Source organism: Pseudorasbora parva, chromosome 9 (assembly GCF_024679245.1).
Source record: "Pseudorasbora parva isolate DD20220531a chromosome 9, ASM2467924v1, whole genome shotgun sequence".
NCBI classification, from domain to species: Eukaryota; Metazoa; Chordata; class Actinopteri; order Cypriniformes; family Gobionidae; genus Pseudorasbora; species Pseudorasbora parva.
In genome coordinates, this window is record NC_090180.1 from 34,903,325 (window position 1) to 34,930,848 (window position 27,524).

Sequence of the window (27,524 nt, forward strand, 5' to 3'; positions counted from 1 at the left end):
CATTAATGATTGATTTTCAAGAGTAAAGTCATGTGTTTGCTTATTCCATTCAGAAGTACAAAGACTAAAGTAATGACTTAAGCAATCAGAACCAGAGCATTTTTACTACCAAATTAATGAATCACTAATGCCCAATGTAGACAGGATGGTTTGTTATTTTCTTAAACTAAACTAAACTAAACTAAACTAAACTAAACTAAACTAAACTAAACTAAACTAAACTAAACTAAACTAAACTAAACTAAACTAAACTAAACTAAACACATGTAGCCTTTATACTTCTATAATGATTTGTGCTCACATACAAATCTCATCAACAAACCAGCATGCTTTATTAGTTTCAGTTATTTGATATTCCATTAGTCACACATTTAAAAATTTGCTATTTACTTAAAGGGGTGATGAATTGAGAAATCAACTTTCCTTTTAGCTTTTGATATGGGTCTTGGTAATAAGAATATACTGTAAGTTTCAGAGCTGAAAACTTTTTAGTCAAAGAAAAAAGACACCAGACCCAGAAAACGTTCGTGTGCTTCATCCTTACGTTATCACGCAACAAAACACACCTCTACAGAACGTGTAATTCAGTTAGACAAAGTAACACTCACAGAGCTTTGTTTCTTATTAATTATGCCCAATCTACTTAAACAAGTAAAACATATGTTTATTTCATTTTATTTGAGTTGGAACTAAATAAATACTTTTTGTAGAAGTGAAAATGAAAATTGGCTTGTTTTTTTTTTTCTTGTTCCCAGTTTGCTTTTTATGCTGGATCATGGAGAGTAAAAGTTGAAATTAAGTGCTATGTAAAATCATTAGTGACAAAGTTATGGCTAAGAAACCCACTACAGTTACCGAACTGCATGTGGAAGATACTAAAAGAAGAGTGGACCAAGATCACAGCGGAGCAGTGTGAGTATCTAGTGATGTCCTGTGGCCGCAGATGTGCTGAGCTTATTCAAAGTTAGGGCCTCTATACTTCCTACTAATTTTTGACTGCTGTAAGCATCACATTTTAGTTGTAATGTTTTTTTGTGCTGCATTGGTTATTGTTCTCTAATTTTGATCACGGTGTTTTTGAGAAAATAAAGGTTTTTGTTGAAGTACCTTGGTATTTTGTAAAACATGCTAGCAGAACAATGGTATAACCACAGCTAATCATCCTTCAAACTTCAAACAATGAATGTCAACAATATTTCTGGAAAAAAATCTAATGTTTCTAAAGTTTTCTCTAATTTTGATCTCCATATAACATAAACTCTTTCAAGTGTCAAACATAACTAGACATTAAACACTCGTCTTTCCTTTTACTAAAGAAAAACACATCAAATAGCTGTATAATAGGCCCAACTCCTGCTGCAGAAACATCCCCAAAGCCACACCACTTCCTCCTCCATCTTTCACTGACTTCTTTGGGCACTTTGGGTTCAAACATTCTCCAATTTGATGCCGAACATAATGTTTCCCATCAGGCACAAATTAATTAAAGTTGCATTGATCACTAAAATGAACGTTGGACCAGTTCTCCTCTGTTCACACAACATGCTCCTCAGCAAAGGTTAGTCTAGCCTTTTAATTCTTTCTGCTGATGAGCGGTTTGGTCACTGCTGAGTGAGCTTTCAGTCTGAATTCTCTTAAATGACAAGACACTGTATGGCGAGATGGATGCTTGCTGTGTTTAGCTCTGAACTGGCGAGTAATTCCAGTTGCAGTGTTGAACTGATTCCACACTGAAAGTCTCCGCATTGTCCTGTCCTCTCGTACATTGGTCTTGCGTACCTTTTGGGGTACTTGGATGAATTAGTGTCTTTGTAAAGCTTCAATATTCTTGAAATTACAGATTTGAAAGGACCAACTTCTTTTGCAATAGCTGAAAGAGTCATCCTTTTGGCCTTCATCTGGACAACCTGGTGTCGTAGGGTTTCAGTAACCTTAGAGCGGCTTGCCATTTTGCAAAGTCAGTGAAAATTGGAAAATTTGCTTCAAGTTAAATAGGGTTTGCCAGATTATTACGGAAATTAGCACCACGTGCTAGATTAACACCCAAATCTTGAAGGTATCTGAAAATGTTCTCTAATTTTGACCAGTATTATTTTTCAATTGTCTTATTTAAGTTGTATATACTGTACTTCAGAATATATTTAACTTCTGAAATATGCTTAAAAAACTGCCCTTCTGTTCCTAGGATAATTTCAAAAAGGACAAAGTAGTGACCTTGAAATTTAGGCTTAAAATTGTGTCAGACACAGACGAGGACACCGAGGCATTAGTGCAAGTGCAAGGTTTATTATCAGAGGTAACGGACACAGGTGATTCTTAGATGGATGGTGACACTCAGACGAAGGACAATAATGGTGAAGATGATGAAGATGGTGAAGAAGAAGACAACGTTGAAGACGAAGATGGTTACAGGTGAAGGCTTCTAGGAAGGACAGGTAGTTGATGATGGGATCAGTGCAAGACCAGACAGTGATTGTGAAGGTGAGGAGTGCTTATGTAGTGGTGACTGGTGATGTTCAAAATTCAGGTGATGGGGAACGAGTGGGGGTGGCAGTGTCTGATGGTTGTGAGGGCGTGACAATATATATATATATAAATAAATAATAACATATATATATATGGTTTTGCGGTTACCATTGTACTGAAGAGAGCTTGTACTTGGCCTGTAGGTGGCGGGTGGCTATGAATTAAAGGAATGGCTCAGAAAGGCCTTCATGGACACCAAAAGCTATTCTTGTCTCTTCGTAAAATTATTGTAGAGCCACTGTAGTGAGATGGGCTTTGTAACAACGTGTTTAGTGCCTTTTATGGGTCTTGTGAGAGGAAATTACATTGAAGGCCTTTCTGAGCCACCAGATTTCAACAAAAAATATCTTAATTTGTGTTCCGACGATAAACAGAGGTCTTACGTGTGTCGAACGACATGAGGGTAAGTAATTAATAACAGAATTTTCATTTTTGGGTGAACTAACCCTTTAAGTATAAAGAGATTGTTGCTGCTCCACTCAATGAGATTTAACTAATTACAGTACAGTGACATACTTATTTATTCATTGCAAATGTATGTTTGCTATTAGCTATTATAAAAGTAAATAACAATCAAGAGAATTACTCATGTTTTATTATCAGGTAGACTTTTCCTAATTTCTTTTAGTGTTAAAAAAAATAATTTTTACCTCAATTTTATTAAGTAGATTTGATTGATTTGTTTTATGTTTTAACTGTAAATTCTAGGGGTGACCCCTAATAGTCGAAGATTCGATGCATCAATATGCAGGACCGGATTCGACCACTGATCTCATGGTGAATCTTCGTGGGTGTTATGAAACGAGGATTATACCATTTTGGCAATATAGGGGGGGCTCAATATTATATATTTTGTAATTTATTTAATTAAGTTTATTTATCAAAATGTTCTTTTATATATTTGCGTGATGTTCTGAGTTTCGATCTCGGCCTTTAAATGTTATGAGAGAACGGTTAATTTACGAATGTATAGTGGAGCCTAATTTTTATTAAAAGTGGTGGCTGTGTGCCGTGTGTAAAGTAAAATAAAAATAGTCTTAGCCTCCTGCTGACTAGTGTCCTGCCCTTCCCAACCCGTTTATACCGTTTATTGTTTTCCGGTCTATGGTTTACACACACATAGATGATTTGAATATCGGTCGACCATAGAGAGATTCGAAAATTCTGATTCGAATGTGTAAATCGGGGACACTATCCTATTTTTATTTCACATATAATGGGATGTTGACCATCACAACTGACATCATCCCAAAGGCCAGATTCTGTGATAGTACCACAGTCTTGTGCTCCCATGTAGTCATCAGGCTGACTATTTTGCCAATTGATAAAAGTCAATTGCTTCCCCTCAGTGTCCACAAACTGTCCCTCAGTTTCTCTGTCTGTGACTCTAATAAATGGCTTATTTTGACTTAAACCACTGGATACTAACACTTTCAATAGTGCCTTGTTTTCTAAAGCAGTACTTGGCAAAACTATTACTCCACCAAAGTCCTTGCAGTACTGCATCCCATTATCAAAAGCTGCCTCAAAACCATCAGTGACGTAGTATTTCTGTCCAACTTTTCTGAATGTATTAAAACTCACAGCTTTCTCAATCATAGCAATCTTGGCATTAAGATGCTGGATCTCAGATTTCAGGGAGTCTGTGTTTTCACGTCTAGGTAAGCCTGAAAAAAGAATAATTACTATTATAAATTATTTATATGACAAAAAAAGAAAAGACTATTCTTAGGTATAAAAATCAACACTTCCACACTCAATAAAACTCTACAGTAATTTTAACAAGAGTAGCATTAAAATATATAAACAACTTACAAAATCTTAATGATTCATACCTGGTGGGCCTGGGGGTCCGGTTTCCCCTTTGGCTCCAGCTGGGCCAGACGGTCCTGCTTTACCTGGTGTTCCCTGCACATTAACTCCTGAGACAGTAAAGTAGGTGTGAAAAACATAACCGCATCCCTCTACCTTACACTCTACCTAAGGTGAACCACTGACTTATTCATTCTCTCTCACATGACACAAACACACCTGGCTCTCCCTTCTCTCCCTTGGGTCCAATTGCTCCGTCTTTTCCATCTCTCCCATCTCTACCAGGCAGACCGTTGTGTCCTGGAGTTCCCGGAACGCCACCATAAGCAGGACAGTTCAGGTTCTGTGGTTCAGCTCCATCCAACAGCTGCAGAACCCACTGAAAGAGCAGAAGTGTCCTCAGGAACAGCTTTAACTTCGCCATCTGGTGGTACACAATGGGAAAAATATCAACATTTAGCCGTGTCGTGTCTCTTACAGAAATAAAACAAAACAAAAGCTCCAAGTTTGAATAGCATTTTTATTTACAATTTGCCTTTTAATGGCTTATCAAATACATTAATGTATCACTTACAGGTGTATATTATTAAATATCTTGTGTTATAGGATTGTATTTGGGTTTTGGTATTGCATTCCAGGATTCTTTTTCCTAGTCCTATTTGTGTTTGCTCGAAGCCCTTCATTTCTAGCAGAGAGCTTTGTGAATTGCATCTTATACTGAAGACTTTTAACTGCTATCTATTGTTTATTCATTTTTTATGAGATCAGGGAAAAATTTGTCTGTATTTAATTAAGTTACAAAATGTTGTGAATGAACACTGATGAACTAAACAGTCAGTTATGCTGAACAGTTACATATAATGTTCTTGTAGGTGTGACCCAATCCCGAAATTTTTCCCTAACAGAAACACATCCATTAGTCTCATGGGAATATAAAGGAAAGGATTTTCATGGTGTAAACAGGAAATATGTGCCTTAGGCGGACAGACAAAAATTCCCACTTCCCATACAAAGTCTTTTCATTAGCAAAATTTTAAAGCATGCCCAAATAAGATTTTGAGACAAAATTGCTGATCGGTTTGTAAATCTTGATTTAAATGAATTAAAATCACTTGTACAATGCACAATAACTTAAAATAACTATTTATGATCTTACCTTTTAAAAGTGTCTTCATGGGTCATCTGGATAAAGTGGAAGTTATTATAGCACTAATGTAAAATACCATGAAGTGCTATTGCCATCCATTTAATATGCCTTTTTACTGGATAAGTTCAAGTCATTTTTGTGGTTCACTGCTCCTGTTGTTTTTTCTTTTCTTTAAAAAAGTAAGTAACCTGGTTGCCTTAAAATTGTGAGTTTATTGAAATTAAAACTTTGAGTTGATACAATGAAGGAAATTTGTTTAATAAATAGAAACTCAAAATATTATTTCATCTGAACCACATAAAAATGTGATAAATCATGAAAATAGCACTATTTGGCGTGTTTCACTGCGTCATCAGAAATAAAACACACACACTTACCCAATATGCTTACAAAATCTTTTAATAATATTTTAATAAAGGTTGTCGAATCTCAAAAAATGTTCATTGTATTAACTCAAAATTTTAATTTCAATGAACTCAAAATTTTAAGGCAACCAGGTAACTTTTTTTCGAAATAATTTTTTTACAGTGCATGAATTTACAATGGTTCTCGGCTATTTTAAAAAAACATTCAGGTACTTACCAGTTAAATGGATGAGTTCAGGTGACAGACAATGTCTGTTGCCCAGCAAGACCGCAAGACTAAAATCACACAAGTGACTGAAAGGGAGGAAGGTCTTCTTGCATTAAATCTGAGGGGCTTGTTGTTGTGAATCTGAAAAACTGATATGCTGCACATGTGCAATGTGCGTTTAGGGAGATACCTCCCATATTGACACCCTGGTTAACTGCTTGTGTAGCAACGGTTCCTTCAAAATGACTGAAATTAAGCAAGCACATTGTTTAGATCAAATGCAGTGCATGTTATTAGTTTGTTTATATTGAATATAATGTTATATGTCACATGTTGTTACAAGTGCTTGCAGTCAAATGCTTCCCCTCAGTGTCCACAATCTGTCCCCCTGTCCCCCTTTCCAGTTCGTGAAAGTTAAAGGTTGGTTGCTCATATCTACAAAATGCCCTTCTTTCTGTCTGTCTGTTGCACCAACATATACATAAGTAGACTTAAGTGCAGCTTCCAGTGATGTTAAAACTTCATTCTCGTCTTCACTTCTTGGCAGGGCAATTTTAGCCCCAGCGTCAGAGCAGAACCTCTGTGCCTTTTCAAAAGTTATTTAGCCCATCGGACATATAATATTTCTGACCCACTTTGTACTTTATGTAACTATAAGATATAGTTAGAAGAAAATACTTGAACTTCATTCAACATCATTAATTTTATGGCAGACCTGGAGTACCTTTGTCTCCTTTAGGGCCAACAGCACTACTGGGTCCTATTTTCTCAGGAGGGTCCCTGCGCACCAACTCCTGCAGAGAGAAAGAGAGAGAGAGAGATGATCAAATCTCATTTCTCGTATCTGGGGCTGTATTCACAAAACATCTAAAGGCTAAAGGTAGCTCCTAACTTGCCGATTTAGGAGAAACTCTTCAAAATAAGTGGTGTGCCATGTCCTAATTTGAGGACTCCTACATTTTTGTTCTAAGAGTAAGCATTTTAGCACTAAAACTGAAAGCATTTTAGCACTAAAACTAGCTCCTAAATCCATGAAACACTAGGAGTAGCCTGGTCAAAAGGACTCCTAAGTCACAGTTCTCCTAAATGGCAGTAAAAGTTCTTAGCTACGAGTTTTCTCTTAAAATCTAATCTCAAAGCTGCTGAGAGCAACTTTTACTAATTGGTCCTGCACACTGTGCGATTTTTCAAAATCCTTTGCGAATGTTTCTTGTCAGACTGTACGAACATGATCTCCAATGTTAGCCATGTCACACTGTAAGATCTCAGTTGTCATTAAAGGAAGTGTATGTAAGATTGTGGCAAAAACTGGTACTGCAATCCCTATCCCCTCTCCCCCTTCCCCCTGACTCGAGGTTGACAGATAGGCTGCAGGACCAGCAGGAACGTTTGTAGCTGTAGCTGTGGTAGAGCAGAGCTGGCAGCCCGGATGCAGAAACACTACTGACTTCATGATTGGTCGATAGGTGGAGGGCGGAGCTTCAGGCCAAAACACAACATGTCAACATCAACATCAGTTGAGGGCTGCAACAACAACTTTTAAATGACAATATCCTGGCCGGACTACTGTTGTCAGTGATATAAGTATTTGAAATTAACATGATTTCTTAATGTCTAGTGACATATCAGGGCCATTTTATGATTAATTATAATACATTTCTTGCATACAGTTCCTTTAATGTCAAAGTGTATGATAGTCAAGGCTGTTGATAGTAACTGTGCTAACAGGGCTGCTTGTATCATGTACACAGATACATGCTCAGGTATATTATTACATTGCGGAACAGAGGCGTCAGAATGAAATTCCAGGCTTCTGATTGGCCAACATTCCTTTACGATTAGGGTGATATCGCCGCCTGCTGGTGTGGCATGCTCTTGACAGCGCTTGATAGCGCTTGAGGGTTTTTGCGTTTTCATGTAGACAAGAGATTTCTTTAAAACCGAGCATGTGTGGACGGTATTTTTTTTTTTAAATGCAGGAGGAAAAACTCTGGTTTTCAAAAATACCCGTGTCCATGTGGACTAGGCTTCAGAGTTGATTCACAACACTTTGCTGTGCCCCAAACGGGATTTTGGATGATGTCATAGGCATGAAGCAATCACTGAATATATGTCCTTATTTAAGAATATTCTCAGATAAATTCACATTGAATGGTGAAATTCCTAAGAGGAGTTTACATTCAACACATATTTGACAATAAAGAATTTTCAAGAGAATACATTATAATATACACATTTGAAATGAAAGAAACATGTTTTCATTCATGTCTTAATTACACATTTTAAACTGGTGTGCTGTTAACTGACCGGTCTATATATAGCCCACATTTTTTTATATATTCAGTCACCAAGGAATCCAAAAGAGAACTGAACTGGCAAGATGAAGAAGAGCTACTGCTTGCTGAAGCGGAAACATGTAATAAAAGGCAAGTTCAGCCCAACATTAAGCAGCACTGACAAGAAAAAAGCATGGGAGGACATCGCCAGACATTTAAATGCTTCACAGACCTCTTGCACTCGGTCACCATCTGACTGCAAGAAGAAATGGTACAACGTTCTCAGCAAAGGCCGCACTGAAATAACCGCCTTCAAATCCAAAATTATGCGCACAGGTATAGTTTATTTCTTTCCCATCTGCATGCCTATGCCCTTTGCCATTTGCCCTACCTGATTTTATTTTAACTGATATTCTAACTCATGTGGAGGCCCCCCCAGGCAAACCACTGAGTGCCCTTTGTGATGTGGGGAGGAGGACAATGCCATCCTCTCCGGAGTGGAGGGTAGCCAGGATCCTGCAGCAATGAAGTTAGAAATTCTATCACAAAAGTGCGGCCCAAATAATTTGATTACCTCAAAAACAATATTCAACATTTAAAATGTTTTATTTTTCAGTTATAATAAAGATGCAGGGGAATTGCTTGACGCGGCCACCCTAAACACTGGCTCTCCATATGCCACCCTTGCTTTCGATGTCCTCCCAAGCACCTCAAGTCAGTTATGCCTGGTGGTGGATGACACCCCTTTAGCGGATGACAGCCTGACAATAGACCCGCTCCCAGATGACCTGCGAGCACTGCGGAGAGAAAAACTAAAACTTCAAATTAAAGTGTTGAGATTGCAAGAGGAATACACTTTAGCACTGAAAAAAAAACAAGAGTGAAAATAAAATGCAGCGAAAAACATGTGTGTATTCATAATAATTAAGTGTACCCAAAGTGGAGGTGGGCAAAGATTTGTCTGAAGGCTACACCATCAAATGTATTGATGTCGCTTGGGAGACTGGCAACTCCAGCTTCTCCCTCGCAATCATCTTCTGGAGGGGGTGGGATGTTGCGCCTCTTGCAAATATTATGCAGTATGACACAAGCCATTATAATACGGCACACTCTTTCAGGAGAGTACCGAATTTCGGAGTGTAGAATGTGGAATCTACGCTTTCACTGGCCAATCCCTCTCTCCACCACACTTCTTGTGATACAATGTGCCCTGTGAAGGGATACAAGATTAAAACCTTATGTATAGCCTATATTAGGATAGAGAGTTGTATTATTTAACTATAAAAACAATTTTGTATGAATAAATTTAAATAAAACCTGTTGTAGTTGACTTGGGCTTCTGTCAGTGGAGTGAGCAGCCAGCGGAATAAAGGGTATCCTTTATTCCATATAAGATGACACCCTGGCGGCACATAGTGCCTTTCAAACAGTTGAAAGGCCACTTTCGTTCATAATCCGTGCATCATGTGTAGAGGCCATTTGGGTACCACAGCCAAATGCTGTAGTCTGCAGCAAACAAAACTTGTGTGTTGATGCTGCGGTATCTCTTCCTGTTCACATAAACATCCTCGTTTACACTGGGAGCAATGATTTTTATTTGAGTGCCATCAATTGCACCTACTACTCCTGGGAAACTGGGTATTTGCATAAATTGTGTTTGATTCTGCTGGATTACACAGGAGTTGTTGGGAAGTCGAGGAAATGTGTGACAATGTGTGGAGCTGTAAGTGCCATAATTGTTTCCAATTCGGCTTATTGATGGTTGTGATGGCCCCAAATCTAATAGATATTGCATTGCTGCATTTTTCCAGTGGCAAGGAAACGAAACACAACCTTCAATTCCACTGAAAAGGCATTTCTGTGCAAAGTTACTGGTGATAAGACATCCCTCACCAAGTCGCTGACAAAGATGATGCCACCATGAGTGATGAACGGGTGGGTTGGAGGAATGCAGAAAACTGTTGAGGGAGGTAATTATAAAGTTGGTGAGACGGCTCTCGGCTGTGTATCTCCTCTCGCGCTGATTAGATTGTTTGAACGTGCTCCTCACAAACTTTGTTCATAAAAACATATTTTTCACTTGAATTCTGCAATCTCTCGAGATGCAGATGTAACAGAGGCCAGCTAGGAGTCACTGTGCAAGTAAACCTCACTCCTCTGACCTCAGGAGATGCTCTAGCGATTGACATTAGAGATTGCAGCCTTTAATTTTAGCCTGTAGCCTTCTTTTTAGAGTGTCCAACTCTCATGCCAGTGGACCTGGGTTTGAGTCCTGCTTGCAGAGGGCAGTTCAAGCAGGAAGGGTTACATTGGTGCCATGACCCGGATGGGAGTGAGGTTTAAGGGGGTGGGTGTAAAGCCACATGCAACATACTCCGCAAGAACAGAGAAAAAGGTTCTCGCTCCCAGGGATGCGAGAACAAAATGACGTCATTTTGTTCTCGCAGCTCTGGTTTGGGAGTTCTCGCAGCTTGTTCTCGACATCGCCTGAGCAGAACTGTTTTCTTGCGGGCGGTCGAGAACTATTGTGTGATTGGTCAGACATTTAAAGTAGGTGTGGTTAATGCGGAGAGAAAAACAACCTCGAGAAAAACAAATTTCTTTGTTCTTGCAAAGTATGTTCCAAGCTTAACAGAGGCCATCTAGTCACTGTGCAAGTAAACCTCACCTATTGTGCATGTTTCACATGTACAGTGTGAGCACATAAATCGTGAACTTTGCCTTTACATCATATGCAATCTACTCCTACAGTGTAGGTAGGTAACCTTGCTGAAATCGCACAGAAATCACATACCAATAGGTTACTGTCGTAACCCCGGTTCTCTGAAACATCGAGTGGAGAGATCCACCTATGGGAAGGGCATCCGTACCTGACCTCTGCAGAAGCATCCAATTGCACCAAGTCTGACAAGACAGGCAGGAGCGCGCAGCCAATGCCCAGTAAGGCCCCACCCCTTACCAGCGGGCATATATGGGCTGCATACGCTACTGTACATCAGTTGACATTCGCTTCTCGCGATCTCTGCACTGACACAGTTCGGTTAGATTTGCGCTGCTCACTTATTGTCTGCAGGAGGAAATATTGCCAGATCAGCCTCCACCGGGCGTGACAGTTCTATTCTGCCACTTTCTGTGTCTGCTTTCGGAGCCGCTCGCGCTCTCGTCCGTCTTCCTGTTCCACGGCTGCCGCCACGGACCTTTCTGAGTTTTTCGCGGGTATGTCGCTCTCTCAGTCTTCTCCTTCTGTGTCTAGCCTATTACGGGCCTGCCCGGCCGCGTTTGGGTCTCTAATCGCCGCTAAGGATTTTCACCCTTTCTGTGTGGTCTGCTTGGGCCTCAAGCACGCAGAGGAGGCAATAGAGAACCCGGAGAACTGCAGTTACTGCCTGGTACTGCCTAAGAAACTCCTGCGACACCGCCTTAAAGTTGCCGCTACTCAGTGTGGCGAGCTCGACTTGTCGTACTCGGATATGGAACACGGCGACGACAGCGCGCTACCGGGGACCTCCCGGGGCGCGACGGCTCTTGTTTTGGCTGACCAGCCCAATCCTGAGTTCCCCGAAGAGGACATCTTCACGGGTAACCTCCCGCTCGCCGACGATCTTGCCGGGTCCGGTGATTACGACGACGCGGGCCTTCTTGAAATTTCGGAGGACGAGGAGGCCATCCCGCCCTCTGTTATTCCCGAGGCTAGCGCCCCCGCGGCCTTGCCGCAATCCATCCTCCTGGATGTGTGTGAGCGAGCGGCCGCTCGTCTCAACATTAAATGGCCGGCTCCACAGAGCGCCACCGACCAGGAGAGGGATATTTATGACGGTAAAGTGTTTGTAGCACTATGACAAAGTCAAACTGGGCAATGTGTAATGGCTGGAAGTCAGTTTTCTGTTCTTGTTTCCCATTAGTGATTCTACTTATCAGATGACCACTAATTGTCAATTATCACTTAATTATCTTAACTGTCTAATTGATTAACTCATTGTTGCAGTTTTTATATTGCTAGTTGCACCTGCAGATAGGCCTAGTAGTTAACTGAACATGTCTGCTTAAACATGTGAGCTGAACTGAGATCACAAACATTACACCAACCAATCACTGCAGGAGTCTGATTTTCAAACGGTGTGACTCGATCAATGATTTGGGTTGCCGATCTTGCACGTGATTTCAGCAGTTCGGATCGCATCAAACCACTGAAATCATGTGACATTGGCGACCCGAAGCATTAATTGATTCATGACCGTTTGAATCTTTTTGGAGAAACACGGAAGAGAGGACAATGCTGAATAAAATCATACATTTTGGTCCAAAAATATCAAAAACTATTTTCGATGCTTCAAGAGATTCCAATCAACCAACTGATGTCACATATGGACTATGATATTTTTATTCCCTTTCTGGACATGGACAGTAAAGTGGGCATTGACTGCATATGCTCTGGGACTAAAATATAAAATATCTTAAACTGTGTTCCGAAGATGAACAGAGGTCTTGTGGGTGTGGAACAACATTAGGGGGAGTCATTAATGACATCAATTTCATTTTTGGGTGAACTAACCCTTTAAGTGCACTGCCGCAATTAACTGTCAGACCCTCTAGTAAATTACAGGTTGTTATTAGGTGTTTGTTCAGAATCATGATCTCTATCAGGAACAAATTGCTTCTCAGTTTATCCAGAATCGTGCAGCTCTAGTATCACCCCACCTATGTCAACCCACCCCCCAACAGAGTCACTTTGGGCTATTTAATTGGCCGTTGTGAACAGACCTGGCAACGCTTTGTCAATGTTAAACCAACATGTACATGTTCTGACCTGATTCCCTTTGGTCTCTAAATCTAAGGGTGCTTTCACACTTGGTTTGATTGCCTGGATCAAACCAGAGTTTGCTTCCTCCTCCTGCCCCCGCTGGACTGTGTTCATATTATATTATTTGGGTCTGAACTGGGGTTTGTTTGCATCAAAGCAGCAGCTGTTTACCGGGTTGCTTGGTAACGACAGCGAGATGAAGGTGGCGAATTGCATACGTTGCTCCCATCACTTTTATATTTTTGTTTTTGAACCATTGGTTTTGTTAACGAATCTTCAGTACATAATGGCACTTGCGTCTATCTGCCGCGAATGCACTGCAAATGCTCGAAACAACACCGAAGATGAGCAGAAATGACATCTACAGCTCTCTGCTTGCAGTATGTCAGTGACTCTCATCAGGTAAATTAGTAAAATGCACACAACGCACATTTTATCAAATCATGTCTTTAATAGTGGTTCACTTCCGTGATTTAGTATGATTGCGTTCACACCAGCAGCGACCCGTACTGGAGTTCACATGAAATAAACCCCAGACCCCCTTTTTAAGCGGACTCGGGTGCCGTTTGCAGGTGCACACCTGAGGTCGGAAGACCGCGTTCACATCATCCAAACAAACCTAACTCTGACGTCAATTTAACCTGGGTCTGCACCAGAAGTGCTAGTGTGAAAGCACCCGTCATGTTTCCACAGGTTATTCATGGTGACGTTCCCTGCAGTGATTGAGTCTGGATCTGATGCCAAATTGTGTGCAAGTCTTCTGAAACCCCAAGAGCGTCTCAAGATGACCATTTGTCTACTTGATGACCCAAACAGACCGATTCCGCTTGTGCAGCAGGTTTCTTCTAGGCCATTTCACCGCTGCTTTAGCTTCCAGGTCTGTTGTCATGAGATGTGTGGCTTTCTTGTCTACTTTGTACGTTAACTGAATTTTTTTTCTACAGGCTCCTTAAGTAGAGGGGGAATCTGTGCAGACACTGAAGGTTGAAGTTCAAGGAAGTGTCTTTAGAGCAACTGAAGAGAGGAACGTCATGTTTAGACCTTATCTACCACTGACCTTCATCCAAACAGACAAACCCATCTACAATCCAGGACAAACGGGTGAGCTGCAAATGACCCTTGGTTGAATATTAGCGTTCTGATTGTCGTCAAGTGCATGACCCAATGAGCAGTTACTGCTGTCTTTTGCAGTGAATTTCAGAGTTGTCACCATGGATCCCAGATTTGTGCCTTTTGATCAGATGGTAAGCTGTGAACATGAACAAATTGTGCTCCTAAATAACATGCAATAAATTGCCTGTTTTTATTCTTCAATGACCGCTGCATCAGTGTTTGCTTTTTAAATGCCTGTTTCTGTCTTTGTGTGCAGTACAATCTGGTGTTGCTGGAGGTAAGAATTTGCTTGTGCAAGTCTTTGAATTGAGCTGATTATGTTTTTTTGTAAGTTTACAGTCTTCCTGAGCTGTTCATTGTTTTAATAGCACAATCATAATAACCGGATTGGTCAGTGGACAAACGTTTCCTCAACGGGGTGGATATTGCAGCTTTCTCACGAGTTAAACCCAGAGGCTTAGATTGGGATGTACACACAAGACTCTTATTGGTGACTGAATGATCTCCCAAGTTTGAGGTGAAAAAATATGGTAAGTCACTGTTCATATAATGTGCAGCAGTTTAACGACGGCTCTATTTTGATCTAAAATCTTTGCTTCTGTTTTAGTTTTACCCAAGTTTGACATGACAATAAACACACCACAGATGTACAGCGTTTCAGATGTGGGACTGAAAGTTGAGGCTTGTGCCAAGTGAGCGACGCTCTTATCTTCTGGTCTTGTGGTTAGTCAGTTCTTGATCTTGATCCTTGTGCTGTTTCCCAGATACATGTATGGCCAATCTGTACCTGGTCAAGCATTGGTGGAAGTGTGCCGTGATCCCTTTCCATATGTTGTGGTTCCTGATTTGACCCATCTGTGCCTGAATAAAATAGCAAAGGTGTGACTCCTGCCTTACAGTGGAGGGTTATTCTTCTGCTTGTGCTTGAATTAAATTTTACTTTGCTTCTACCAGATGAATGATACAGGCTGTGCCTCCCTTACTGTTGACACGTCAGAGTTTTTCAACACCAAATTGGAAAATAATATGCAAGATACTTTTCTTGTAAATGTGAATGTCACTGAGGAGGGAACAGGTGAGCCACTGGCTGGGCTGAACCAGAGGTATGTGTATGGATGAAGTTGACATGCATTTCTTTTCTTTTCCCTAAGATGTAGTGATGTCAAAATCTGCAACGGTGTCCATTACGTTTGAAGCAGGCAGGGTCACATTTCTGGATCTCCCTGATTACTTTGAACCTGGATCAATGATTACTGAAAAGGCAAGTAGATTAATCCCTGGTCGCAGAAGCCTTCACATTGGTTCTCTTTCCTAACCTTGATTATTCCCAACAGATATCTGCCTCTCATTTCAATGGGACTCCAATCGCAAACAAAGCTGTATATCTCCAACGCTACTCATCCAGGTTTTTTACTACTTCCCCTTATTTTTCATCTGCTGTCCTACAGTGCCACTGTATCCACACAAGTTCCCCTCACTGTTCCTGACACAATCACCACATGGGAGACTGAGGCATTCTGCCTGTCCTCCAAAGGTTTCGGTCTGGCGCCTCCTGCTCTGCTGACAGTCTTCCAGCCCTTCTTCCTGGAGCTTTCCCTGCATCGTCCGTGGGGAGTCTTTTGATCTGAAGGCCACAGTCTTCAGCTATCTGTCTAAATGCATCATGGTCTGTCATAGTTTATTTTTATTTCTCTAATTTGTAAGATGTAAGGCAGGGGTGTCCAAACTCTGACCTGGAGGGTCACTGTCCTGCAGAGTTTAGCTCTTTTTAGCAGAGTTTTTACTTGCCTCAATACACCTACCCTGGATGTTTTTAATATGCCTAGTAATGCATTAATTAGCTGGTTCGGATGTTTATTTGTGGTAACCTTGCAGGACAGTGGCCTTCAAGGAGCAGGGTTGAACACTCCTGATGTAAGGGAAAATGGTCAATCTAGCTCTGTGTGTGTGCAGTTTATGCCATTTTAATTTATAAGGACATAACATAGTCAACTTCCCACTTTAAACCAAGATTACAGAGAACTGTTTAGACCTGATTGAATAACAATACAATACTTCATACACCGATTTCAATAAAGTCACCTTCTGAACTGTGCAGCTCTAACCAACAGACTTGGTGACCATTCTTCTAAATGAAATTTGCTGGTGTGTTTATTTTTTTTTTAGGGTGGAGTTGGTGATGGCGTGACCCTGACTGCCTATGTTGTTGCATCGCTGCTTGAACTAGGCGTCCCTGTTACAGTAAAAACCTCTCCAGTAGTTGTATGAGCTCCTTTTCAGAGGACCGTCTTGTTCTGGGTGTTGTCTGATCTCTACTTTGCTTTCAGGATTACCGACGCTCTGTCCTGCTTAAGGCCTGTTGTTGGGAACCTGGGAAGCACTTACTCCATGGCTCTACTGGCCTACACTTTCAGTCTGGCTGGAGAGACCACCACTCGATCAGAGCTTTTAACTGCCTTGAACAACCGTGCCATTTCAGAAGGTAAGATTTAGTAGCGTTTTTAATTTTTATATAAATCAGGTACTTTTATCCCCTCTGTCTCCCTAAGGCATTAAGCTTCACTGGTCTCAGACGACATCTGGTGATACTCTGGCGGTGGAGATTAGCTCTTACGTGCTTCTAGCGCTTCTCACTGAACGGCCTCTTATGACGACTACTCTGGGCTATGCTAACAGCATTGTTAACGGGCTGGTGACCCAGCAGAATCCTTATGGAGGCTTTTCATCCACCCAGGTGCCTCTAACTACCAAACAGGAGCACAATCATTTGAGTGGAGTTTTTAATCTGGTACTTGTTTTCAGGACACTGTGGTGGCTCTTCATGCCCTGTCTGTGTATGCTGCTCAAGTCTTCAGTTTGGATGGTTCTAGCACTGTTACCATACAGTCATCAGTGGTAGGAGGAGACGCTTATAGCTTCACTGGGAATTGGGACAACAGGCTACTGTATCAGGAGAAGCTGCTGAAAAACATTCCTGGCAAATATAGTATCAACGCATCAGGATCCACTTGTGTGTCTGTGCAGGTCTGTATATTCAGCTTCTCTTGTGGTTTCTGTTGCACATCAAAATTTTAGTGCTTTACTTGTACTACAGGTGGCATGTTTCTACAACATCCCAACACCCATTAAAGATGCCAAAACACTAAGTGTAGATGCGACGGTGACTGGAGACAGCCAACCGCTTGGGGCCAATCTCATGTTAAACTTCACAGTAAAGTAAGAGCACCTCTAACTTTGTCCTGAAACCAGCTCTTGTTTGACTCTTAAAAGGAGGCTGTTGATCCTGTTGACTAAACCACTTTATTTCCCCATCACACTCAGATACATCGGCATAAAAGCAAGCACTAACATGGTTATCGTGGACATTAAGCTCCTGTCAGGCTTCACAGCAGATACGTCAGTGTGTTTAATGCTTAGTCCCAAGGTGCTTGAAGTGCCTTCAGATGTAACCGTCTGTAAATTATGGTCTCTTCCCCGCAGCTTGGTTCTCCACCCCAATCGTTTTCCCCGCTAGTGGAGTTGATGCTGATGATGATCACGTCCTAGTGTATCTGAAAGAGGTGAGATCTGTACGCTGGGTATATTCACTAGCTGTCATGGTTTTGTGCTGCTGCTTATCGTTTCTGTCTCGCAGGTTCCCAAAGGAATCCCCATGAGTTACACTCTTCAGCTGAAACAGGTCCTTCCAGTGAATAATCTCAAGCCAGCGGTCATCAGGGTTTATGACTACTATCAGACAAGTATGCTTTCATCCCTAATCATGCTTTGCTCTGGCTGAATTCATGGACCATGATCCAGCTCACTTCATGTTCCTCTTTCAGGTGACTCGTTTGAGACAACCTATACATGTCCATGATTTAAATCACTACTGGCTACAAGAAACATGACTTAAATAAAACTGCTTTTATACAGTCAGTCTTTTTTTTCTGGTTTGACATATTAAAACATGATTGAAATGTAATTCAGTGGCTCTTATCAACTCCAAGTGAACGTTCAAACAAGTTGGATTTCAGACTGCATCTCAATTCTTGCAACTTTGTTTGATCCACTGCAGTTGCACTTTTTGTTTTGGACCAGTATCTAATATACTATTTTCTGGCCTACTTAAATTTTTTCAGAGACTAATCTATGTAAGTGGAAGGTTAATTTAAGCATTTAAAACTTGACTCCAGCCTCCCTGAATGAGCACCGCTTGGGCATGATCTCTTGAGACGGGCCTGGCAGATGTGACGATACTTGCCATGAAGGGGATGAGGCATTAGAAGCAACGCTCGTCTTTTTTAGGAAAGTGTAAGCTGCAGTGGCAATGCGCACACCGATAGAAGTGATAAAGGATACATCGGCGGATGGCACAGCTAGAACTGCAGACGCTCAAGGTGGAGAAGGCGGGAATCCAACTTCCAACTTTTACAGAGTGGGTTTTTATTGTGGCCAACCTAAGGCACATCTGTGCAATAATCATGCAGTTTATTCCGCATCTTGATTTCACCCATGTGATGTGGATGGTTTATCTTGGCAAAGGAGAAGTGCTCACTAACACAAATTTAGACAGATTTGAGAGAAATGGGAGTAAGTCTTCAATCTTTGAGTTCAGCTCATGAAAAAAGGGGCAGAAACAAGTGTTGCGTTTAAAATTTTGTTCCGTATAGAATAAAAATTTAATATAAACCAAATTTTGACAATGACAACTTATTTTTTTGATCTTCCTGAAACTGTCCTAGTGTGACATCTGATGGATTTTTCCAGATCACATCACATTATAGTAAGCAACAAGTACCCTGTGTTGATACCAATGAAATAAGCTTTAAGTGTTTACAGGAGAGGTGAAGACATCATTATAAGTTAGGTGAAAACAGGAACTATTGAGATGAAATGAAGAGTCTTTTCAGCAGCTCTGAGCCTCAGACTATCAACACTCATTCAACAAGACATTCAGGATCATCAACAGATCATCTCCCTTTGTTCTGTTTGCTGTAAAAACACTCAGGAAGGTACAGTACTTTCACTGGGGTGGTACCCTAAGGTAAGACAAAACATTCTCACTCACTAAAACACATTTTTCACTGTGATCCATTTGTTTCAAAACGCTAAACACGGGCAGGCAAAAGTTAAACACAACTACACAGTTGTCCTCATTTACACAAATTATTCACGCTTATTTCTAATGATGTGATCTGTGCATAACACAAGGCAATTCAGAGTGCCAAAACTCAATGTTGCACTGAATGTGGAAACCAACAATGGAAACATGAGTGTGTGTGAGGAAAGAGCAAGGTGTGGAGAATGTTGTCAAGGCTGGATCTGGCACATAAAGACGTGATTCTGAGGCAGAATCAATTGCACACCTCTTCCTCTTAGTGTACAGAAACATGCTTTTCATTCAGACTTTTTAACCTTTGTGGCTTTTGCTGTTGTACTACTGTATTTTTACAGAGTGAAAGTGCTGAATATAGGCTAAAGACATTCAGTACAATACTATACTCAAAGTGCATACAATTTATTCACCTACTGCAAGTTGTGATACTATAGTCTTTTTTATAACAGAATTTCTAAATTAGTTTACAGTGGGTTTTTTTCTCTCACTGCATGCTTTAGATGCTGTGCTGAAGCAGCTCCGAAGTACAAAGGCTATCAAGCCATCCGAACCAGAGCATTTTTTGCTACCAATTAATAAATCGTTCATCTCAGTAAAGATAGGATGGTATAATTTGTTCTTTTCCTTAACTGAAATAAATAAAAACCTATAACTTACTTGGCATGTCTATAATGAACAGATTTATGTGCACATACAAATCTCACCAACAAATCAGCATGCTCCGTATCAGTACATTTTATTAGTTTCAGTTATTTGAAATTGTTAGTCACTCAAAGTCATGACAAATAAACAAATGCTCCCAAGTAGACTGAATAGCATTTTTATTAACAATTTGCCTTGTAATGCCTCATCAAATAGCTTACACTGATGTATCATTTACAGGTGTATATTATATAGCCTTCCCAAAATTAGATTTTGTGGACAAAATTGTCCTGATCAGTTTGTAATTCTTGATTTAAATCAATTCACTTCACTTGTATAATTATTTATGATCATAACCTATGAAGAAACTTTTAGAAGGTAAAGTTATTTATTGCATTAAAACATAAATTGCCACACAATGTCTCTTTATTGGATTAGTTCAAGACATTTTTTCTTTCATGAGTTTACTGTAATGATTCTCAGCTATTTTAAGATAACATTCAGGTATCAGGTATCAATGTAATAAAGAGGAGTCCAAATGACAGTCAGCCAATGTCGGTTGCCCAACATGATTGTTGTTTTAAGTCTCGTTGTAAAGTACATATCTTTATATATATATATATATGTCGGGTCTCGTGTCTGATCACCTGTCTTTCTAGCGTTTGCATTGTTTTGTGTGGGTGCGTGGCTTTGTTTTGACAGCTCGCCACGTGCTCGTGTCTCCGCCCCTACCTGTTCCCACTGGTTAGATCATCTGTCCTCTCACCTGGTCTGTGTTATCTAATCATTATCCTCCCTTTATAGATCCTCGTGTTTCGCTGTCTTTTGTCCGACTGTTATCGTTCATGCCTTCGAGTTCGTCGTGACTCCTTTGTTGTGCTTCACCTATCTTGCCTTGCCTTGCCTTGCCTTGCCTTGCCTTGCCTTGCCTTGCCTTGCCTTGCCTTGCCTTGTCTTGTCTTGTCGTGTCTGCAGACTCCAGTGTTTTAGCGTCAAGTCAGCTGTGTTCTCTGTTCTCTCCATCCCTCGCTGAACTTGGTGCTGACCCTCTGCCTTTGGATCACAGCCGTCTCCTGGGAAAGCCCAGGGTCGTTCGCGCAGCTCTGTTCTCCCTGTCTGGACTGCTGTTTGGCTGAAGACTTCTTCAATATATTTTTTGTTCAGTTAATAAAGCCTTTGTTGACCCGCATTTGGATCCAGCCTTTTCCTCCGTGACAGAACCGTGACATACACTGTCAGAAAAAAAGGTACATTTCTATCACTGGGGCGGTACCCTAAGGTACAAAACCAAAAAGGTACTAATATGTACCTTTAAGGTTCTACTATGTACCTTTAAGGTACTAATTTGCACTCTTAAAGTACTGATATGTACCTTTTAAGGTACTAATATGAACCATTTAGGGGTGAGTAAGATACAAAGATGTACCTTTTCACTTTTGTACCTTAGAGTACCGCCCCAGTGACAGAACTGTACCTTTTTTTCTGAGAGTGTATATATATATATATATGCTGCGTAATGTGCTTTTAGGGAGATTAGGCCCTCCCAACCTCTCATATTAACTGTACTATTCCTTCAAAATCATATGCTATTTCAATTATGAATTGTATGCATTGTTGTTGGGATAAAATGTAGTGAATTTATTATTTGTGTATATTAAATATAATGTAATATGTTACATTGAAAAAACTGAAAAAAACTGCTTCACAATCATATTTAAACCGTCGATTTTAAAAAGATATTAGGTCAAGAATGAACTCCAACTCCTGCAAGAACTTTAGATTACACAAACTCTGAATCAACATGCACCACTGCTACATTTTCCAATATTGTATTATTCACAACATTTAATCATTACTTCCGTGAGCACAACGTTTCTGCTTAATATTAATACACAATGTTGTAATTTAGACGCATGCATTTTCTGTAAAGCTGCTTTGAAACGTTCTGTGAAAAGCGCTATACAAATAAATGTAAGTTTAAAATTTAATTACTAGAATATTTAATTATATTCTTCATTGGTATACATTCTATTTGTTGTCTATTTCACATATAGCGCGTACATCATTACAACTGCCATCATCCCAAAGGCCAGAGTCCTCTATAACACCACAGTCTTGTACTCCCTTATAATTATCAGGCTGACCAGGACCCCAGTTTGTATAAGTCAGATGCTTCCCCTCAGTGTCCACAAATTGCCCCTCTGTTTCTCTGTCTGTTACACCTATATATGGCTTTTTACCCCTTAAACCACTGGATACTACTACTATCAATAACGCTTGGTTTTCTGCAACAGTTCGTGGTAAAACCATTGTTCCACCAACATCCTTGCAGATTTGTATTCCTTTACCAAATGTTCCCTCAATACCATCAGTGATGTAGTATTTCTGTCCAACTTTTCTAAAGTAGCTGAAACTTGCAGCTTTCTCAATCATGGGAACCTTGGCGTTAAGATGCTGAATCTCAGATTTCAACGTCTCCAGAACACTTTCACATCCAGGAGATCCTGAATATAGAATAATGATTTACTTGATGTTGTACAGGTCCTTTTAAAACAATTTGCATACTGTGATAAAAATTCATTATTTTCCAGAACTTAATGATAAAAATTAAACTTTCATATATTTTAGATTCATTGCACAGCATCTGAAATATTTCAGGTCTTTTATTGTTTTAATACTGATGACTTGGGTTTTCATGAGCTGTATACCAATCTCAAAAAATTAGCATATCATGAAAGGGTTCTCTAAACGAGCTATTAACCTAATCATCTGAATCAACTAATTAACTCTAAACACCTGCAAAAGATTCCTGAGGCGCCTGGTTCATTACTCAAAACCGCAATCATGGATAAGACGGCTGACCTGACTGCTGTCCAGAAGGCTATCATTGACACCCTCAAGTGAGAGGGTAAGACACAGAAAGAAATTTCTGAACTAATAGGCTGTTCCCAGAGTGCTGGATCAAGGCACCTCAGTGGGAAGTCTGTGGGAAGGAAAAAGTGTGGCAAAAAACGCTGCACAACGAGAAGTGGTGACCGGACCCTGAGGAAGATTGTGGAGAAGGACCGATTCCAGAACTTGGGGGACCTGCGGAAGCAGTGGACTGAGTCTGGAGTAGAAACATCCAGAGCTACAGGTGCCGCATTCCCCAGGTCAAGCCACTTTTGAACCAGAAACAGTGGCAGAAACGCCTGACCTGGGCTACAGAGAAGCAGCACTGGACTGTAGCTCAGTGGTCCAAAGTACTTTTTTCGGATGAAAGCTAATTTTGCATGTCATTCGGAAATTAAGGTGCCTAAGGTGCCAGAGTCTGGAGGAAGACTGGGGAGAAGGAAATGCCAAAATGCCTGAAGTCCAGTGTCAAGTACCCACAGTCAGTGATGTTCTGGGGTGCCATGTCAGCTGCTGGTGTTGGTCCACTGTGTTTTATCAAGGGCAGGGTCAATGCAGCTAACTATCAGGAGATTTTGGAGCACTTCATGCCTCCATCTGCTGAAAAGCTTTATGGAGATGATTTTGTTTTTCAGCAAGTGATGTTCTGGGGTGCCATGTCAGCTGCTGGTGTTGGTCCACTGTGTTTTATCAAGGGCAGGGTCAATGCAGCTAACTATCAGGAGATTTTGGAGCACTTCATGCCTCCATCTGCTGAAAAGCTTTATGGAGATGATTTTGTTTTTCAGCATGACCTGACACCTGCTCACAGTGCCAAAACCACTGGTAAATGGGTTACTAACCATGGTATTACTGTGCTAAATTGGCCTGCCAACTCTCCTGACCTGAACCCCATAGAGAATCTGTGGGATATTGTGAAGAGAAAGTTGAGAGACACAAGACCCAACACTCTGGATGAGCTTAAGTCCGCTATCGAAGCATCCTGGGCCTCCATAACACCTCAGCAGTGCCACAGGCTGATTGCCTCCATGCCACGCCGCATTGAAGCAGTCATTTCTGCAAAAGGATTCCCGACCAGTATTGAGTGCATAACTGAACATAATTATTTGAAGGTTGACTTTTTTTGTATTAAAAACACTTCTTTTATTGGTTGGATGAAAGATGCAAATTTTTTGAGATAGGAATTTTGGATTTTCATGAGCTTAATGCCAAAATCATCAGTATTAAAGCAATAAAAGACCTGAAATATTTCAGTTGGTGTGCAATGAATCTAAAATATATGAAAGTTTAATTTTTATCATTACATTATGGAAAATAATTAACTTTTACCACAATATGCTAATTTTTTGAGAAGGACCTGTATATGCACAATTTTAGGCTCTGAAACGTTCACATTTCCACTTAAGGAATTTTATTATGAGTGTTAAAATATTTAATTACTATAATACCTGGTAGACCTGGGAGTCCACGTTCTCCCTTGGCTCCAGCTGGCCCAGAGGGCCCTGCTTTACCTGGCTGTCCCTGCACGCTTACTCCTATAAGATAGGAGCAAAAATAATAGGTAATATGGTAGGAGCGAAATAAACCACCATCTCAGACCCCCTAACTTCACTCATTTTCTCTCTCATTCACACAAACCTAGCTCTCCCTTCTCTCCTTTCGATCCAGGGGCTCCATCTCTTCCATCTCTTCCATCTCTACCAGGCAGACCGTTGTGTCCTGGAGTTCCTGGAACACCACCATAAGCAGGGCAGTTCAGGTTCTGTAGTTCAGCTCCATCCAACTGCTGCTGAACAAACTGAAGGAGCAGAAGTGTCCTGAGGAATAGTTTTAACAGCGCCATCTGGTGGTGTATAAACGAAAAATTTAGCGAGATGTAGTTATCCAAATTGTTTTTGAGCAAAATAAATAAATAAATCCTTTACATGGGGTTAAAAAACATTTCCCCCAGTGTGTAATTTCCCCCGTTTGCAATTCCCCCATTAATTCCCCCATTAATTTCAAAAAAAGAGTGTGTAATTTTGAATTACTTTTATTATAGGCTACAAATAATAATAATAATAATAAATAAATAATAATACAAATTTGATGGAATAACAATGCCCCACAAAACAAACAAATAAGAAGGCAACTTAAGCAGTCTTAAGAAAATGGAAAACAAGAAAATGTGTTGTCCACTTCAGGATGAATATAATAATATAAATAGTATATCTAATACAATGACCTTATGTAAAATATAAAAGGTTATTCGAATGAGCATGTGATATGAACATGTTGACTGATCTAAATTCGCTTTTCAAAGCACATCGGTTAGACAAATTGTCTCTATTTTTATAGAAACAATTTGTGGCAAACACAATTATGAACAATTGGTTGTATATTGTTGGAAAACTTCATCTACTATTTGGTGTTAGGCCTATATGGTTTTATTAATGCTCTCTAATGAGTAAAGTAAAAACAAAAACAACAACTAGGCCTACAGCAAACAGTACGATATCTTCAAATTCATTGTAATAGTAACCATGCGGAAACAAAATTACAACATACATTAAGAAATCTGACTTTAAGCTATAGCTAAAGTTCATTTCCATCCTACATTAAATTTAGCTATTAAAATGTAAAAATGTAAGCATCGCGTTGAAGAATGCAAATACGCCTCTCAGTGAGACACTGATTTGAATAGCTTAATAATTTGAATATGCAACTATATTCACTATAGATCCTGCTTTTCTTTTAAAATAGCCTACAATGCATTTGCTGTTATTAAAAAAAAACGTTCAATTGCATACCAGCTTAATGGAGACCCTTGTTGTAAAATGTCAACAGCCTTCAAAACTAAAATCACTGACTTGAGAAACGCTTTAATCTCTGAGACGACTCCACCTCTCTTTTATAATGCATCTATATTCAGTTCATTACGGTAGTGACACACATATGACATGACAGGTGAGGAAGTTGTCAAGGTACATGAATCAGCAGCTCGCCGGTTTACTTCATTTTACACCAATACTGAGTCACAAGCATTAAAGGTGAGTTGCTGTCTTTATTTTTTTTAGTCACACCACTGAAGAAACCGCGTCGCGTGTATACTTCAAATATATGTGTTTATTCACAACATGCAGCGTTACTCGGCAACTTTTAATCACTGCTTGAGCTAAACGTGTATCTGTCATAATAAAGAAGGCTTTTTGCAATTGAACATCGGATGAGGGAATGGTGATGAATTTATATTGTATGCGTGGCAATAAGGAACTGACTGTGCGCAAAAATACATTATTATTGTTCTTAATTATCAGCTAAGACGGTGGACTTTGTCCTGCACTACAATCGACAGTAAGCCCTGCGAAGTGGACTTTATTGCATCGATTCGCAAGGGAACGTAGCCTACAGGTCCAGTTCGAGGACCCTACAATATAAACAGCATGAATACGCAGCAGGAAAATTATTTCATATGAATAGGGAGATTTACCCACCAGTAGGCTACTTAAAGCTTAAATTATTTCGGTGAAAAGGTGAAAGGGAGTGGAGAACTATTTGATTTTTCTGGTGTGTCTACATTACATTTGTTGTTTGCATAAGACACACCCGTGTTTGTCAAAGCTAAACCGTCACCACATTCAGACAGAACATCTCTGAAAATTTGACATTTTATGTTGTCGAGTGCGGACGGAATAACCATATTATTATTATTATTAGCCTATTATGCCTATATTAACCCATGCAGTAGATACTTAGTTTTTCTGTTGTTGCTTTAGATAGAGCCTAATTCAAAGGAGGCAAAAGATCTAAAATCACAAACTATTTCTTTACAATTTGTGATTTTGTTTATTTTCAAGTTTCTTATTTAAAATCCAATTGTGCAGGTAAAGTTGTGTTAAATATTTTGTTGCATATTATGTTAGTGATTGAACTCCTATTTTTACCATTTGCGATGTCTCAAAAAACACACATTCTATGTTGCTCCTTCCTTCAAGCAAGCAGACATGAAGGCTCCGGCTCCTCAGTCTGATCTGAAGGTGAATACGGATGCCAGGCTACAGCTAAACTATAGCAGTTCAAAGCTGGAAAACCGGTTTCTTGCTCAAGCGCCCTCATTGTTGTCTCACCACCAGTATAATTCTCCATCCTGGGTCAATCAGACCTCCACCTTCTCACAATGCCCAGCACTCCAGCCAACCAGCCTGTCCTCCACCATTGCCACCTCATCTCTTTTGTCGTCCACAACGACGAGCTCAACCTCCTCTCATTCTTCTCTGCTGAGCACCAAGAACACCCTCTTAATGGAGCTTCCACTCCATCCTCCAGTCTCATCCTCTCTAACCTCCGTCTATTCCCATAATCCTTTACTCTCTTGCTCCCAAAATTCCCCTGCCAGTACCATCCCACCTCTCTGCCCCTATCTGCCACATTCAAAGGAGAATAAAGTTGGCACAAATGAAAAGAGAGAAGTGGATGACTTGCTTTTATCACCTGAAGGCCTGCTGGGATATAGTGAGGTGCCTAGACAGGTATAGTGATTGCCTCTATATTGCTTTGTAAAATTGTATATGATTTAATGTAGCATCCTTTTTCAGATGTATTATTTATATCTATAATTTAAATCATATTTCAATGCTACAAATCCAACTCAACCACCAAACATACATT

At 40.2% G+C, this 27,524-nt stretch overlaps 3 protein-coding genes, 1 long non-coding RNA gene and 1 pseudogene across 6 annotated transcripts in view; 3 read left to right on the forward strand and 2 right to left on the reverse strand.

The window, feature by feature from the left end:
- Positions 1-2,632: 2,632 nt before the first annotated feature.
- Positions 2,633-6,168, reverse strand: mbl2 (mannose binding lectin 2). Its single transcript, XM_067453252.1, has 4 exons — positions 6,068-6,168; positions 4,558-4,762; positions 4,362-4,448; positions 2,633-4,193 (listed from the first exon to the last, which is right to left on the reverse strand). Exons 2-4 carry the CDS (start codon positions 4,760-4,762, stop codon positions 3,718-3,720), a joined length of 768 nt encoding a protein of 255 aa, XP_067309353.1. The 5' UTR covers positions 6,068-6,168; the 3' UTR covers positions 2,633-3,717.
- A 5,384-nt stretch (positions 6,169-11,552) lies between these two features.
- LOC137089857 (ophiophagus venom factor-like) lies at positions 11,553-21,121 on the forward strand (annotated as a pseudogene).
- On the forward strand, positions 15,813-16,714 carry LOC137089807 (uncharacterized). The gene is made up of 3 exons (XR_010907790.1): positions 15,813-15,914; positions 16,415-16,489; positions 16,576-16,714. It is a non-coding gene; the product is annotated as an uncharacterized lncRNA (long non-coding RNA).
- An 892-nt stretch (positions 21,122-22,013) lies between the features above and the next one.
- Positions 22,014-25,722, reverse strand: LOC137089684 (mannose-binding protein-like). The gene is made up of 4 exons (XM_067453253.1): positions 25,667-25,722; positions 24,516-24,720; positions 24,326-24,412; positions 22,014-22,489 (listed from the first exon to the last, which is right to left on the reverse strand). The coding sequence occupies exons 2-4, from the start codon at positions 24,718-24,720 to the stop codon at positions 22,014-22,016; spliced, it is 768 nt and encodes a 255-aa protein (XP_067309354.1). The 5' UTR covers positions 25,667-25,722.
- A 97-nt stretch (positions 25,723-25,819) lies between these two features.
- The window catches only part of tep1 (telomerase-associated protein 1), a 32,805-nt gene continuing 31,100 nt past the window's right edge, over positions 25,820-27,524 (forward strand). Inside the window, exons 1-2 of one of the 3 annotated variants that reach the window (XM_067452385.1) lie at positions 25,820-25,906; positions 26,852-27,385. In XM_067452385.1, the coding sequence (XP_067308486.1) occupies positions 26,861-27,385 (525 nt within the window). In that variant the 5' untranslated portion in view covers positions 25,820-25,906; positions 26,852-26,860. Of the gene's footprint in view, positions 25,907-26,851; positions 27,386-27,524 lie in introns of those variants that run through there. The other 2 variants (XM_067452386.1, XM_067452387.1) reach the window with 2 other exon arrangements.

Bases quoted from the DNA above. Each gene is read 5' to 3' on its own strand.
- mbl2 (XM_067453252.1), bottom strand. From the start codon at position 4,762: ATGGCGAAGTTAAAGCTGTTCCTGAGGACACTTCTGCTCTTTCAGTGG. The intron at 4,449-4,557 runs GTGTGTTTGTGT...TTACTGTCTCAG, and splicing joins GGGAGAGAAGGGAGAGCCAG to GAGTTAATGTGCAGGGAACA. The intron at 4,194-4,361 runs GTATGAATCATT...TTCTTTTTTCAG, and splicing joins CGGACCCCCAGGCCCACCAG to GCTTACCTAGACGTGAAAAC.
- LOC137089684 (XM_067453253.1), bottom strand. From the start codon at position 24,720: ATGGCGCTGTTAAAACTATTCCTCAGGACACTTCTGCTCCTTCAGTTT. The intron at 24,413-24,515 runs GTTTGTGTGAAT...CCTATCTTATAG, and splicing joins AGGAGAGAAGGGAGAGCTAG to GAGTAAGCGTGCAGGGACAG. The intron at 22,490-24,325 runs GTATTATAGTAA...TTCTATATTCAG, and splicing joins TGGACTCCCAGGTCTACCAG to GATCTCCTGGATGTGAAAGT.